This window comes from Crotalus tigris, unplaced genomic scaffold, assembly GCF_016545835.1.
Source record: "Crotalus tigris isolate CLP2741 ecotype Arizona unplaced genomic scaffold, ASM1654583v1 scf7180000018485.2372832, whole genome shotgun sequence".
NCBI lineage: Eukaryota > Metazoa > Chordata > Lepidosauria > Squamata > Viperidae > Crotalus > Crotalus tigris.
In genome coordinates, this window is record NW_024097033.1 from 1,220,046 (window position 1) to 1,234,569 (window position 14,524).

Below are 14,524 nucleotides of genomic sequence, written 5' to 3' on the forward strand. Positions count from 1 at the left end.
CTCTCAATTACATTAAAAAAAACGTATCTTTTTAAATACCTTCTGTCCAATATCATCACTGCATATATTTTACAGGTTTTAAATAACTTTATATAGACATTTCTAGCATCTTAAAAGGGTGCCGAATTAAATGTGGTCAGTTCTCTCACTAATATTAAAACCTATTTACTGTTCAATGGCATGATGTTTGCAGGCCTTACATCTCAACATTGTGTTTTGTTCTCTTTCTAGCTATTCTGCTATACGGTTACTGGAGGTATGTGTTCCTCATCCTAAGATCTATATCAAACGTCAAGTACCACTGAAGATTACCATGCTTCAAGATCTGAAAGACTTTTCTCAGAAGTAGGTTTACATCCCCACCCCAGCCCAGTGTGTCCCATTTGAAATTTGTGTTACAATTCCTTCATTGCCCTGATGTTGAAGGATAACATGTAATGCATTATGCACTTAACTGCTATATGCAGCAGACAATGGATATAGCATGATGATCACCTCACAGTCTCAAAACTAAAATATAACATTGTAATTTTCCCCCTGGAATTCACAGTGTTTTCTGTAGAGTTTTTCTAATGTTTTGCTAGTTGTACTGTACTTCTGGATAGAAACTGAAGAACTCCCTTTTGTCTGAACAAGTTACAATTTGGAATTTTCTAGTGCTACTGACTAACATACACATTCAAATCAGTTGAAAGGGATATGCAGTGTTAGCAAAATAATAATCTTTTGGGCCCTTATCTTTTGCATTCTTGTTTATTTTATGATTTAAGCTACTGTATATGTTTCCTCTGAACATAAGTTGAACAAATACATAATATGAAAATTATACTTGTTAAGTGTTTCTCAGCCTAATATAGACCATTAGGTTAGTTTCTTTGAAAAACTGCAACTTGCAGTGTATTAGATAAAATTCTTAAGGAGAATGGATTGAGTTTGGATTCAGAGTATGACTATTGTTGTTGCAGGATTTCTCAGGTGTATATTGCTGTTGATGAGCGCCTCACTTCTTTGAAAACAGATACATTTAGCAAAGCAAGGGAGGAGAAGATGGAAGATCTCTTTGCCCAAAAGGAGGTATAATGCATTACATGTTTATAGGAATTGAAATTCTTGTTCATTACAGAAGGTGTAGGATACATAAAGCTAAAGAAAGCAGCTATGCCCGCAAGGTAATAATTATTTTGAATCAAACATCAGTCCAGTTTTCAGTAATTGGAAAGTAGTGTGGACAGAGCTGAGTTGAAACTGAGGTTTATAACTAGAAGCCATTAATTGTTACCATGTTGCTGAAAATGTGATTTTCATTCTTATTAAGGATTCTGCAGAAATAGGTATCTTTTAAAGGAATGGGATAGGAAAATAACCTTCATCTGAGAAAAGTTTTTTTTTTTTGATAGATGGAGGAAGTGGAATTTAGAAACTGGATAGAGAAAATCCAAGCAAGGATGCTTTCTTCTTCATTTGACACTCCTCAGCAGCTGCATTCAATTTCTGAATCTTTAATAGCCAAAAAGCAAAGTCTCTGTGAGATGTTGCAAGCATGGAATAACAGGTAAGAAAAGGTGTACTTCCTCAATTGGAAAATTAAGGATTGTTTTTTTTCTACTGGTTATTCTTCTTACAGATTGTTGGTTATGAGTCATTATTGGATTTCTTTATTAAAAATAGATACTAACAGTGTAATAAAGTATGCATTTATCAGACATTTGACACATTCTGAATAGGATGCATTGACTACAGAATAAAAGAAGGACTATATTGTCAGTTCAGTGTGGTTTTCAATTAATCTAATAAATATGACTGAATGAACTCCAGATAAAAGGCTTGTTTGGCTTCATAAAAGGTTTGTTCTCTAAATGGTTTACATATCTGAGAGAAAACTGGGGTCTTGCTAATATGATTTTTGTGGCATTAGATATATCAGAATAATAATATGAAATGTGCTATAGGCTGCAAGATCTCTTCCAGCAAGAAAAAGGGAGGAAGCGCCCCTCTGTGCCACCGAGTCCTGGGAGATTAAGGCAAGGTGATGAGAATAAGGTAATGGATTTTGATCACTGTAATTATATATTTAAAATGGCAGCTGTAAGTAGAAGTAAACAGTACAAATACTGTTTTCTCTTTGCAAATAAAATACTATTCATTTAAATATTAGCATTTGCATACATTCTTGTAGTGCATTCCTGTATTGCTAGTTCAGAAAGCACCTGTTTCTAAGTGCACAAATTGGCATAGTAAATCTAGAATAAAGTTAGGTTCTGTTGAACTCCTCTACATGCAAGAGGAATTTTTGAAACATCTGCAATGCTTTTTGCAAATTCCCAAACTGCAGTGATGGTTGCGTGAATTTGGATTTCTGCTGCAGAAAACTACAAGGATAAGAAAAAGTTTGAGAATCCTTTAGAACTATTTGTAATTCTACAATACTGTGATCTATGGTGTGATCAGAGCTTCATCTAAGTCCCATTAATATAAATTGTTAAAATAATATAAAACAATATGGTGTTCATGTCTTCATTAACATACTGAGTCAAAACTCACTATGTTTATTAGAAAACACGTGGAAACCTAGGGCAATGAAGGCAATAAGTTAAGTAAAATATTCTAATTGGTGAGATGAAAATCATGTCTGTTTTCTCTATTAAGAGGGCTTTCTCTATTAAAAAAAAGATGGTTTCCACAATCACAGTTTGCTCTTTTTAACATAGATATGTTGAATTACATCCTGATCAAAAGAGATTTTTGCAGACATATGAGTCTGAAAAGGACTACAAAACCATTGCCAAAATCTTTGACCTCCATCAGTTCACAATTAAGTTACAAATGAAGAAAATGAAACACCACTGATTCATTGATTCCAAGAACATCACAAAGGCAAAAGCATTGTATGCTACAGGAGATTGCAAAATATCTAAAATAATGGAAAATGATTTGTAGGCCATTCTTGCATTGTCTGATATCCATGTTCATCAAGATGCTATAGGAACAATATCCTGTGGATAGATGATATAAAAATGGAATTTTTTGGCAAATTTTATTTGGAAAAAGTAAAATGTTGAGTTCTGACCCCCCCCAAAAATGCAAACTATTAAGCACTAAGTGGCATTTCTTGGTTTGGGATTGTTTTGTAACCTCAGGATCAAAAGCTTGGCTCATTGAGGTAATAATGAATTCTAGATTCTACTAGGAAATTCTACTAGGATATTGTTACAGCCTCTGTCCCTAAATTAATGTTTAAACAGACATGTGTTATCCAATGTGATAACTATGCTAGCTTCAAATATATCTGCAATAGAATAGCTGAAGCAAAAGAAAGTTTGTTTTGAAATTCTAGAATCAAGAGCCGTCTTCTTAACCCAAGTCAAATATTGCAGCATGATCTGAAGCACAAGCATGCATAACAGTTCAAAAATGTAATTGATTTGAAGCAATTCTGTAAAAAATAAAGGGCCAAAATATTGCCAGTTTGATAATGCAGAATTGATCAACCAGTGTAGGAAATGTATGAAGTCAGTGCTGCTAAAGAAGTAGAAGCTCTACATATTTTTTAAGAATGGTAGTAAAAGTTGACTCAATGTGTTCAGTAAAGATATGACACAGTATATTTATTGTATAGATTGTTCATTTAAGCAGAATATTAACAACTTAGATGAATCACAGGTCACAGTATTACAGTGCCATGTTTTTTCTGACAACTGTTGTATTTTTTCATTGAATGGAGATGAATATCCAATTATATTTCTTAAAATGAAGGGTGCTTCATTTGTTCTAGAGAAACACCAAGTAGAAAAGCTTTGTGTTTTTGCCCATTTCTCTCTTTCAGATTATATGTTTTCATGTTTGTGTGCATTGAGAAGGAGTGGTTTGTTTTTTTTAGCAAAATGGTTGTCATGGTTCTGATAGATGAAACCCATCAAAAGAACTTCGAGGCAAAATTCTTCCTTAAAGAACATTTATTCGGGAAACAAAGTATCGGCACTTCATAGCTGAATCCAAAACCTAAATTCCCATCCCCAATAAACTGTCATAAAGCATATTCCCCAATTAGCTTAAAGTGCGGGCTTTCTCCTCAGCTCCTCAGCCTGCCAAAATGTTATCAGCTTGTCCTTGGGTTCCCACAGCAGCGTTATTATTATGGCTAGCTGAGCTTACATCCCCCCCCCCCCGCATCTGATTTCTAATAGCAAGAAGAAACATGTTAAAGGAGAAGCGAAAATGGCTGCATTTTCATCAGTTGTCAGATCAGGAACATCCAATGTTAGCAGCGTTGACAATGGTATTGATTTGAAAGAAAAAATTCTCAATATGAAAGAAGTAACTCTTTGTTCTACAGATCAGTTCAATGGATGCATCTCCTCGCAACGTTTCTCCAGCACTTCAGAATGGTGAGAAAGGTATGCTGCATATTACAGAAGACTTGTCATTGTATGTTTAGCTTGTATCTTTGTGTTGCAGCTTTTCTATTTTCTATATAGAACTTGCAGCTTAAGAAAGTCTGACATTAATATTTACATTGAAATATTTGAAAAATTAGGTAAAAAACACTGGCCTGGTTCTTCATAGAGTATAAATGCTAAAGAATGCTTGTCCTAGTATCAGTTTATCTTTTTTCGATCTGTGCTAAAACCTTTTTGGTGGTTGCTTAAAGCACACATACCTTATTTGAAAGGCATTCTAAGAATGCTCTATTGTCTGTATATTTCCTCCACAGAAGATCGTTTCTTGACTACTCTGTCCAGCCAGAGTTCTACCAGTTCTTCTCTGCTCCAGCTTCCCACTCCTCCAGAGGTTGTATCTGACCAATTGACAGGAGGGTCCACCTCTGCCAATATTCTCTCTGATCCAGATGCAGCTGGCAGCTCAGAAGGTATCAGCGAGGGTTTTTCTTCTTTACTTCTGCTTCTGTGCAGCTGTAGGCTGCCTTGGACATCTGGTTTACTTTACAACTTATTATACTTGCTACTTTCAAAATTATTTGGCAAGAATGACATAAGAAATTTCATGTGTGTATATTGTTCAAAATACAAAATAAGTGGTTTGGTTCCAAAAAGAATTAATTAATTAATCACATTAATTTTTCTACTGAACTTACTGGGTAACCTTGGGAAAGTTTCTCTTCCCTTGTCTTAGTCCCTTCATTTGCTCTAAAGAGTATAGAACTACAGACTCTGATGACAGGGTTGCTTTCGGACGTACAGTTGATACATGAGCCCTGAACACTATAATGATAATACAGTGAGGTTCATGCACTATTACAGCAAAAGGTTTCATTTTGAATTATCTATCGATATTGAATTTATAATTAAAATGAAGAGAATATGAAGAAATTGAGGGCTCTTCAGAACTTTGCCACTGTGATTTTGATAAATAAAAGCTTGATGTTATTATTGTTATCCCATATTTATTCTATACATTGCAATGCAGTGTACATAATGATGTAATTTTTCCTATTACAACTACCACCATTATTCTGTGATGTGAGTTGGGCTGAGAGACAATGACTGGCCTAAATTCATCCATCCAGCTTTTGGACTTAAAGGAGAATGAGAACTCTGGACCTCCAGATTTCTAGCCCAGCATCCTAACTACTACATCAGACTAGCTTTCATCACCTTTTCATTTGGGACTAGAAATTTCTGATTAGACCAGATGGAGCAGAATTCCCCAACTGTTATCTTCAAGCTATGTTGCCCATTACAGAATTTGTAAACCTTTGTAGGGTTCTGAATAGAGAAAAAGAGACAGATTTTACCGACTGTCCTTTTGCAATGATCATGTTCTATAAGTCTGGCCTTGTTTTTCTCAGAACTATAAAGGGGCTGATCAATGAACCTTTTGTTTCAGAGTTTAACATATGTTGTTATGATTGATAATAATTGATAAACGTGTGATAAAAGTTCATAGCAGCGTTGTTGACCATTTTTCAAAAGCAACAGTATATTTTAAAATCATTGAAATCATCAGTTTGAGACAACAAATTATCTCTGTAGTATCCCAAGAAGGGGCATTTTAAAGAAATCTTGGAGCTCTAGCAATATTAAAAGTTGTATCTTCCTTTTTTATTCCAGATGTGTTTGATGGGCATTTGCTAGGCTCTGTGGATAGTCAGGTGAAAGAAAAATCTACCATGAAGGCTATTCTAGCAAATCTGTTACCTGGAAATAGCTACACTCCGATTCCATCCCCCTTGTAAGTAAAATCCAGCTTGGAAGGAAAATGATTTCTGTATAATGGGGTTTTTTTGTGTTTGTTTTGTTCATATTGCTCCTTGGGTTGCAATGCCTATTGTCAGGTGAAAAGACAGTAATATTTAATCCATTGGATTGTATAAGGTGTAATATATTTCTGTGGAGTAATAGTTAATGTAGAATGAGGCAGCCTTAACCTTTGTCTTCTGCTAATTATCTACTAGCCCCACCAGATTCTTAATATTAGTTTAAAAAGAAGAGCTGGGGATTTGTTAATTGGCTATACTACTTGCATTTTTCTTTGTGATATTCTTCTTTGGATTGTTATGCTAATTTGGAATTGTCATTTCAGTAAAACATTAGCATCAGGAAGTAAAAGAAAGAACAACAATTTTATCCTTATCCAAATATTATAGCTAATGTTCTAGCTAAATTAAAAGTTATTTTATGTGTTAGTTGGAGTTAGCTGGAATTTTATTGGTCTGACTGAAAGTGAGCTTTATATATGTTAAGAGGAAGTTTTAAGAAATGTATTAGAACTTTTTGATCTTAGAATGTTTTTAAAGAAAAGTTTAGTTTAGTATTTTTTCACTTTTAAGGTTAAAGAATCTGAAAGAATACAGTGAATTTTGTTAATATAAAGGATGATAGTCTATAAAGACTATTGAACAGAAATAAATATTTCCACAGCAAGGAAGAAAAAACAGAAATGGTTAAATTGATTGCTTTATTCAAAGAAGAGAATATATTTATATTTTTTATTTGGTAATCTCTTCTGGATTTTGTCCTTGTGATTAAAAAAATGAAATTTTGACTTTGACTTGATTAGATAGATTTGTTGTTATAGAAATGGCTAGTATTTATTGATGTGTGAAAGTATAAAGTTGAGGATGTAATGTTATTCTACTGTGCTAAAAAGAGTCAGAAGTCAGTGCTTTTTTTCTTTTTTCCCTTGTATCCTAGGTTTTCTTTCCTTCCCCCCCCTTTTTTCCTTCCCCTAAATTCCTATTTCCATTTTCTTTTATACTTTATACTTGGACAAAACAATAAAAGCCAGAAAGGCTACCCCAATTTGCTTTATTGCTATATTCTAGATTTCTCCTTCCCCCAATAATTTACTTTTAAGAATATAGTGAAAGAGGCCAATGAGGTTCTTCGGTTTAATTTTCTTTTTCTTGGGGGGGGGGAGTAATTATTTTAAATTCAAAAGTTTTTTTCATTTGAGAAATATGTGATGCAGACTTGCTTGTTGTAAATAAATGACTTGTTGTAATTTTTGTGCCCTTAATGTAGTGAGCCTGACAAGCATTACTTAATGTATGAGCACGAACGAGTTCCTATTGCTGTCTGTGAAAAGGAACCAAGCTCCATCATCGCCTTTGCTCTCAGGTATGTTGATTTCCTGCTTTGATCATAGAAGTCTTTTTCAGCCCAGTGGTTTCTTGTTGGGGATTATGGGAGTAGAAGCCCAATACATTTCTTCTTCCACATTCAGAAAAATAAATTCTTTGCTTCCTTTTGGGTCTTTAAAGCACAGTGTTAACTCATTTGATTCATTCTTGTTTATTTGACTACTGCTTCTACCTTCTCCGACCTCCTTTTAAAGCATTACCAAGACTCTACCAAAGTCCTTTTGATTGGGGAGCGGGGCAACTTGGCCACTGAAGTTCACGCAATTCTTTCCTTTGATGTTTAATCAAGGTTGAGCACTTTTCATACAACCTAACTATTTTCTTAGAGCTGACTGGTTTTCTACATTTTAATATAATATGCTTTATGGGAATTTTAGTAAGTTTGCTTTTAGGGAATAAAGGATAAAGCATTTGATTGTTTTCAGTGATGCAAGGACATATTGTATTCATTAGCATACAAATATTGTATGTTCCAGTTGAACATTTTATTCCATTTGTATCTGGCTTTAAGATACAGTGGGGCAAAAAAGTATTTTGTCAGCCACCAATTGTGCAAGTTCTCCCACTTAAAAAGATGAGAGAGGCCTGTAATTGTCATCACAGGTAGACCTCAACTATGAGAGACAAAATGAGAAAACAAATCCAGACAATCACATTGTCTGATTTGGAAATAATTTATTTGCAAATTATGGTGGAAAATAAGTATTTAGTCAATATCAAAAGTTCATCTCAATACTTTGTTATATATCCTTTGTTGGCAATGACAGAGGTCAAACGTTTTCTGTAAGTCTTCACAAGGTTGGCACACACCGTTGCTGGTATGTTGGCCCATTCCTCCATGCAGATCTCCTCTAGAGCAGTGATGTTTTGGGGCTGTCGCTGGGCAACACAGACTTTCAACTCCCTCCAAAGGTTTTCTATGGGGTTGAGATCTGGAGACTGGCTAGGCCACTCCAGGACCTTGAAATGCTTCTTACGAAGCCACTCCTTCGTTGCCCGGGCGGTGTGTTTGGGATCATTATCATGCTGAAAGACCCAGCCACGTTTCATCTTCAATGCCCTTGCTGATGGAAGGAGGTTTGCACTCAAAATCTCACGATACATGGCCCCATTCATTCTTTCCTGTACACGGATCAGTCGTCCTGGTCCCTTTGCAGAAAAACAGCCCCAAAGCATGCTGTTGCCACCCCCATGTTTCACAGTAGGTATGGTGTTCTTTGGATGCAACTCAGCATTCTATCTCCTCCAAACACGACGAGTTGTGTTTCTACCAAACAGTTCTACTTTGGTTTCATCGGACCATATGACATTCTCCCAATCCTCTTCTGGATCATCCAAATGCTCTCTAGCAAACTTCAGATGGGCCCGGACATGTACTGGCTTAAGCAGGGGGACACAGTCTGGCACTGCAGGATCTGAGTCCCTGGCGGCATAGTGTGTTACTAATGGTTGTCTTTGTTACGTTGGTCCCAGCTCTCTGCAGGTCATTCACTAGGTCTTCCCGTGTAGTTCTGGGATTTTTGCTCACCGTTCTTGTGATCATGTTGACCTGACAGGGTGAGATCTTGTGTGGAGCCCCAGATCGAGGGAGATTTTCATTGGTCTTGTATGTCTTCCATTTTCTAATTATTGCTCCCACAGTTGATTTCTTCACACCAAGCTGCTTGCCTATTGCAGATTCAGTCTTCCCAGCCTGATGCAGGTCTACAATTTTGTTTCTGGTGTCCTTCGACAGCTCTTTGGTCTTCACCATAGTGGAGTTTGGAGTGTGACTGTTTGAGGTTGTGGACAGGTGTCTTTTATACTGATAACAAGTTCAAACAGGTGCCATTAATACAGGTAATGAGTGGAGGACAGAGGAGCCTCTTAAAGAAGAAGTTACAGGTCTGTGAGAGCCAGAAATCTTGCTTGTTTGTAGATGACCAAATACTTATTTTCCACCATAATTTGCAAATAAATTCTTTCCAAATCAGACAATGTGATTGTCTGGATTTGTTTTCTCATTTTGTCTCTCATAGTTGAGGTCTACCTATGATGACAATTACAGGCCTCTCTCATTTTTTTTAAGTGGGAGAACTTGCACAATTGGTGGCTGACTAAATACTTTTTTACCCCACTGTAGTTTGTATGAAGAATAGGGTATAATAAAATAAATAAATAAATAAATAAAAACCTTGCATAGCCTGGAAATAGGATCTGCTGCTTCTTGGATCTATTTGCTATTATATTTCAATGCTTTATAACACGAGCCCACTTCTGGTGGGTCAATTTAAATGCTGCATAGTATAGATACCAGATTAGATTAATGTTACCTGACTGGGTCATTTCCTTAAATAAAATTTCATTTGCTAAAAGGCTGATGGCTCCTTGCACCATCCTCTAGTCTAGATCTTTTGGAATGATCAGACAGGTAGCTTTGTCATCACTGCTCTACAGTCATTAGGAAGACTAGAGTATCCATTCCCCACCCCCATTGACCAACTTGATGCCCCTTTTTTCATCGTCCTCCAGCCTTCCCAGAGCAGGGAAGACACTCACAGGTAAGCAGAAATAATTGCTTGAGAATTTGTATTACAAAAACACGGCTGTGTCAAAATGCCCTCTGAATGTTCTCAGATGCAAGAGTATCCCACATGAGAATTACCTCTTGAAGTCTAAAGTAGTACAACCAAGAAACAAGTTTATCTTCCCAATAACACCTTAACTATCTGTTTGCATGGCGCCCACTCATACTTTAAACTATAGAATTGAGCCATTTGAATAAAACCTTTATTTGTTTATTTTCAGTTGCAAGGAATACAAAAATGCCTTAGATGAATTATCAAAATTGTTTTTGAAGAGCAGTATTGAAGAAGGATTTCAGTCAAACAGGTGACAAACTCATTTCTCTGTCTTAGTTGTACATTTAATTAGGGCTCATGAGAATAATTCAGGTCCTCCTGTAGCCTTCATAATTGCCAGCAGAAGCCCATTTTCAGTTGCTCCTTTAAGTCATCAACAGCGTGTTCTATTTGATCCATTCATTCTCTTTTGGCAACAAATGACACACCTGAAATACACAGACTTGGAAGAGCACTTTGGGGATTTCAAGAACACTTTAAATTATAGAACATTCAGTCATCCTTTGAATTTTACTGGAAATTCTGGGAGTTGAATCCCAGCATATCTGGAAAGGCATTAGGTTAAAAAAAGCTGATCTAGATTCTTACTAACATTTTCTCTTGATATTGTATTATATAAAATTGTGCTGTTCGCAAAATCCAGCATTCTGTTTATATGTTCAGTATAGCTTTAGCTTCTGGGATTTTCCAGGAAATTTACTATATGAAGCTTTGGATTGTTACACACATAAGTTCAACCTACGATCATTCACTCAACTTGCTCACAGCTCTGATTAACAGCTGTGCTCAAATCACTTTCTACCAAACATTGAATTATTTGCAGTACATGGAGACCCAGTGAATTTTAAATAACAGCAACATTTTATGTACAATGTCCATTTGCTCTTTCTCACCCATCCACAGACTTATCCCACTATACACTTATCCACACTTACTTACATTCTTAACTAGGCTGCCAGAGGGATGGAAGCTGCCACGTTTGGGTTCAAAGTCATTGCTTTGTTGATCCATAAGACTGGCACTTTCTCTTGCCATATTGATTTACAGATCTAGTAGCCCCTGATAGGACTTGGGCAGAAGTTCCATATGCTAAGGCCCACCTTTTGGTGGACTTTAGCACATGGTCTGGTTTTTGTGATATGTTTTCTTTTGTTTCCTTAATAAGTTGACTCCTTAGAAAAGTTTCCTGGCTTTTGGCCACCCTGGTTGTATGCCTGCTTCATCTTTAGGTATGACAGGTTCAGACTAATGTCATTATATCAGATCCTGGAAGCCTATCTGTAGATTTGTTGACAGCTATTTATTAACCAAATGAAACCCAAGTTTCAGAAGTGGCATTTTGATAGCATTCATTCTCAAAGTCAACCTCCTTGGGAGCAAATTTTCTCCTTTTGTGGGTTTTAAGAATGCATAGCTTTGACAGAGTCATTTTCTAATTCAGCAAAGTTGTTTTTATGTTCACTAAATTAAATATGACTCATATGTATGTAGGGTGGTACTTCTGCAAAATTTAAGCTTCTCTATTTGGTGCAATCACATATGCATCAGGTGGATTTAAAATAAATTGTAGGCAAAAATCTATTTTTGATTTCCAGTATGGCTGAGAGCAGAGTGAAGACCAACAGTCCAGTCCGAATACCTGAAACGAATGTGGGGCAGGCAAGCCAAACAACTGAAGCTGAACAATGTAAGAAATTTAAGATTTTGTGAGTGTTTGTATTCTTTTATCTGTCTTGCTTCAGGACTTGAAAACAACTTGTTCAAATAAGGAAAATCAGATCCTGAAAACTTCAGTATATTGTTCTCCAATTTATCTGAAGTTCTGTTCTAACACCACAACAAATCTAATGGAAATATTGTTTCAATAAATTTAATAAGATCATTTAATAAAATCAGTGAGGCCTATTAATTCATTAATCTCATAGTTTGTGCTAAAACTGCATTTCATCACATAGAAATGAAGCCTTTGAATTGAACTTGACATCTTTTTTCTGTTTGCTAAAATATCTTTACTGTTGCCTTCTTTTAGGAAGTCTTTCCAACTTCCCAGCCTAATCTACACTCTTGGTTGTCTGTTGATCTTCCATATAAGTATTAATCAGATCCAGTTTTGCTTAGGTTTTGTTTAGGTCAGTCAAGGTTGGCTAGATACTGCCCCCTGCTATGATTAATTCACTTTTTCCTTTAAAGATATGCTACTAGTATTTTAATACATTCTTAGAAAAACTGTTATTTATTGGCTCAGTTCAGGAATCAAAATTAAAGGATCCCCTGCAGATCCTTCCCTATCCTGTCCTCCCCTTGAACCCTTCCAGTCACGGGAACCAAGCAACTTTCTTGATAATTGGTTTCATATCTCAAGCTGCTTTTAATGTTAGGAAGTTTTCCTGATGTTCATTTGGAGTTTGTCTTCCTATAACTTCCCACACATGTATGTTAGACCAAGGGTCCCCAACCCCTAGTCTGTAGACCAGCAGCGGTCCATAGCATGCCAGTAAATGGGCCTCACAAACAAGCAAAACTCCATCCTCGGGATGCAGGCAATATTCAAAACCACACCCCCTCTGGTCCGCGGAAAAACCTTTCTCCATGGCACCAGTCCCTGGTGCCCAAAAGGTTGGAGACCTCTGCGTTAGACAATAATGTATAGAAAGAATTTCAATGTGCTAAGTGCTACTTCATAGGAATAATTAGGATTTGTATCTCAACAAAATCATTAGTAAGGAGCAGCAGTAGACCAACTCCAACAGATAGCTTTCTAGTCTCTGCATGAAGTCCTGCAACAAGGGATCTCACCAGCCTTCCTCATAAATAATTCTGTTCTTACCGTCAGTTAATTTCTGAATATTTCTGTATATGGAGCCCTTTGATCCAATATTACCCTTCTTCTAAATCAGTGGTTCTCAACCTTTTTAATGCCGCGACCCCCAACCGGTCGTAAGTCGAGGACTACTCGACCAGTCGTAAGTCGAGGACTGCTCAACTGGTGCAGCACCGTTCGCAGTATGGGACTTTTGGCGGGCTCAGCAGGGCAGAGACAGCCTGGACAATTCCTATTGGCTTTTGAAAGCCAATAGAATTAGACTCTATTCAAGAGAGTCTATTCTATTCGCTTTCAAAAGCCAATAGAATAAAAGGGAGTAGCACAGCTAAGGAAAAGGGGGAAAAAAATGGCGGACTGAGTTGTTTGGTGACCCCCGTGAAATGGTTGTTCGACCCCAAATGGGGTCCTGACCCACAGGTTGAGACCATTGTTCTAAATCATTGCCTCAAAGGGTGCTATCATATCACTCCTAGTTGCCATTTCTCCAAGCAAAATCAGAGTCGGTGTTTTCACCTTCCCTTTATAGGACTTGCTTTTCATATTTCTGTCTATCTGGGAGAAGACTGCATTAGGGAGCATTTTCCCTCTAAATGGAGAGTATTTCTTTGTTTACAGTAACAAATCAATTATGTAAGTTTAAGTGAACCAACCCTTTTATGGATTACTGCCTTGTCGTGGCGAAGGGACTTGCGTAACTCAATGAAGCTATAAGCTATGCCGTGCAGGGCCACCCAAGACGGACAGGTCATAGCAGAGAGTTCTGACAAAATGTGATCCACTGGAGAAGGAAATGGCAAACCACTCCAGTATCTTTGCCATGAAAACCCCATGGACAGTACTAAAAGGCAAAAAGATATGACGCTGGAAGATGAGCCCTTCAGGTCGGAAGGTGTCCAATATGCTACTGGGGAAGAGCAGAGGGCTAGTACTAGTAGCGCCAGAAAGAATGAAGTGACTGGGCCAAAGCTGAAAGGACGCTCAGCTGTGGATATATCTGGTGGTGAAAGGAAAGTCCGATGCTGTAAAGATTTTTTCTCCATAGGAACCTGGAATGTAAGATCCATGAATCAAGGCAAGCTAGACGTAGTCAAAAAAGAGATGACAAGACTGAACATCGACATCTTAGGAATCAGCGAACTAAAATGGACAGGAATGGGTGAATTTAACTCAGATGACCATCAGGTATACTACTGTGGGCAAGAATCCCTCAGAAGAAATGGAGTAGCCTTCATAGTCAATAAAAGAATAGGAAAAGCAATACTGGGATACAATCCCCAAAATGACAGAATGATCTCAATTCGAATCCAAGGCAAACCATTCAATATCACAATAGTCCAAATCTATGCCCCAACCACTGGTGCTGAAGAGGATGAAATTGACCGGTTCTATGAAGCCCTACAGCACCTTATAGAATTAACACCAAAAAATGATGTCCTTATCATCATGGGGGATTGGAATGCTAAGGTAGGAAGCCAAAAG

At 37.0% G+C, this 14,524-nt stretch overlaps 1 protein-coding gene across 6 annotated transcripts in view; it reads left to right on the forward strand.

Annotated features, from left to right (window-relative positions):
• The window catches only part of PIKFYVE (phosphoinositide kinase, FYVE-type zinc finger containing), a 101,738-nt gene that overhangs the window by 69,830 nt on the left and 17,384 nt on the right, over positions 1-14,524 (forward strand). For all 6 annotated transcript variants that reach the window (XM_039352890.1, XM_039352888.1, XM_039352891.1 and 3 more), the window contains 10 exons: positions 232-345; positions 966-1,074; positions 1,398-1,552; positions 1,950-2,040; positions 4,334-4,394; positions 4,712-4,867; positions 6,069-6,189; positions 7,482-7,577; positions 10,388-10,471; positions 11,817-11,908. In XM_039352890.1, the coding sequence (XP_039208824.1) occupies positions 232-345; positions 966-1,074; positions 1,398-1,552; positions 1,950-2,040; positions 4,334-4,394; positions 4,712-4,867; positions 6,069-6,189; positions 7,482-7,577; positions 10,388-10,471; positions 11,817-11,908 (1,079 nt within the window). The remainder of the gene's footprint in view (positions 1-231; positions 346-965; positions 1,075-1,397; positions 1,553-1,949; positions 2,041-4,333; positions 4,395-4,711; positions 4,868-6,068; positions 6,190-7,481; positions 7,578-10,387; positions 10,472-11,816; positions 11,909-14,524) is intronic.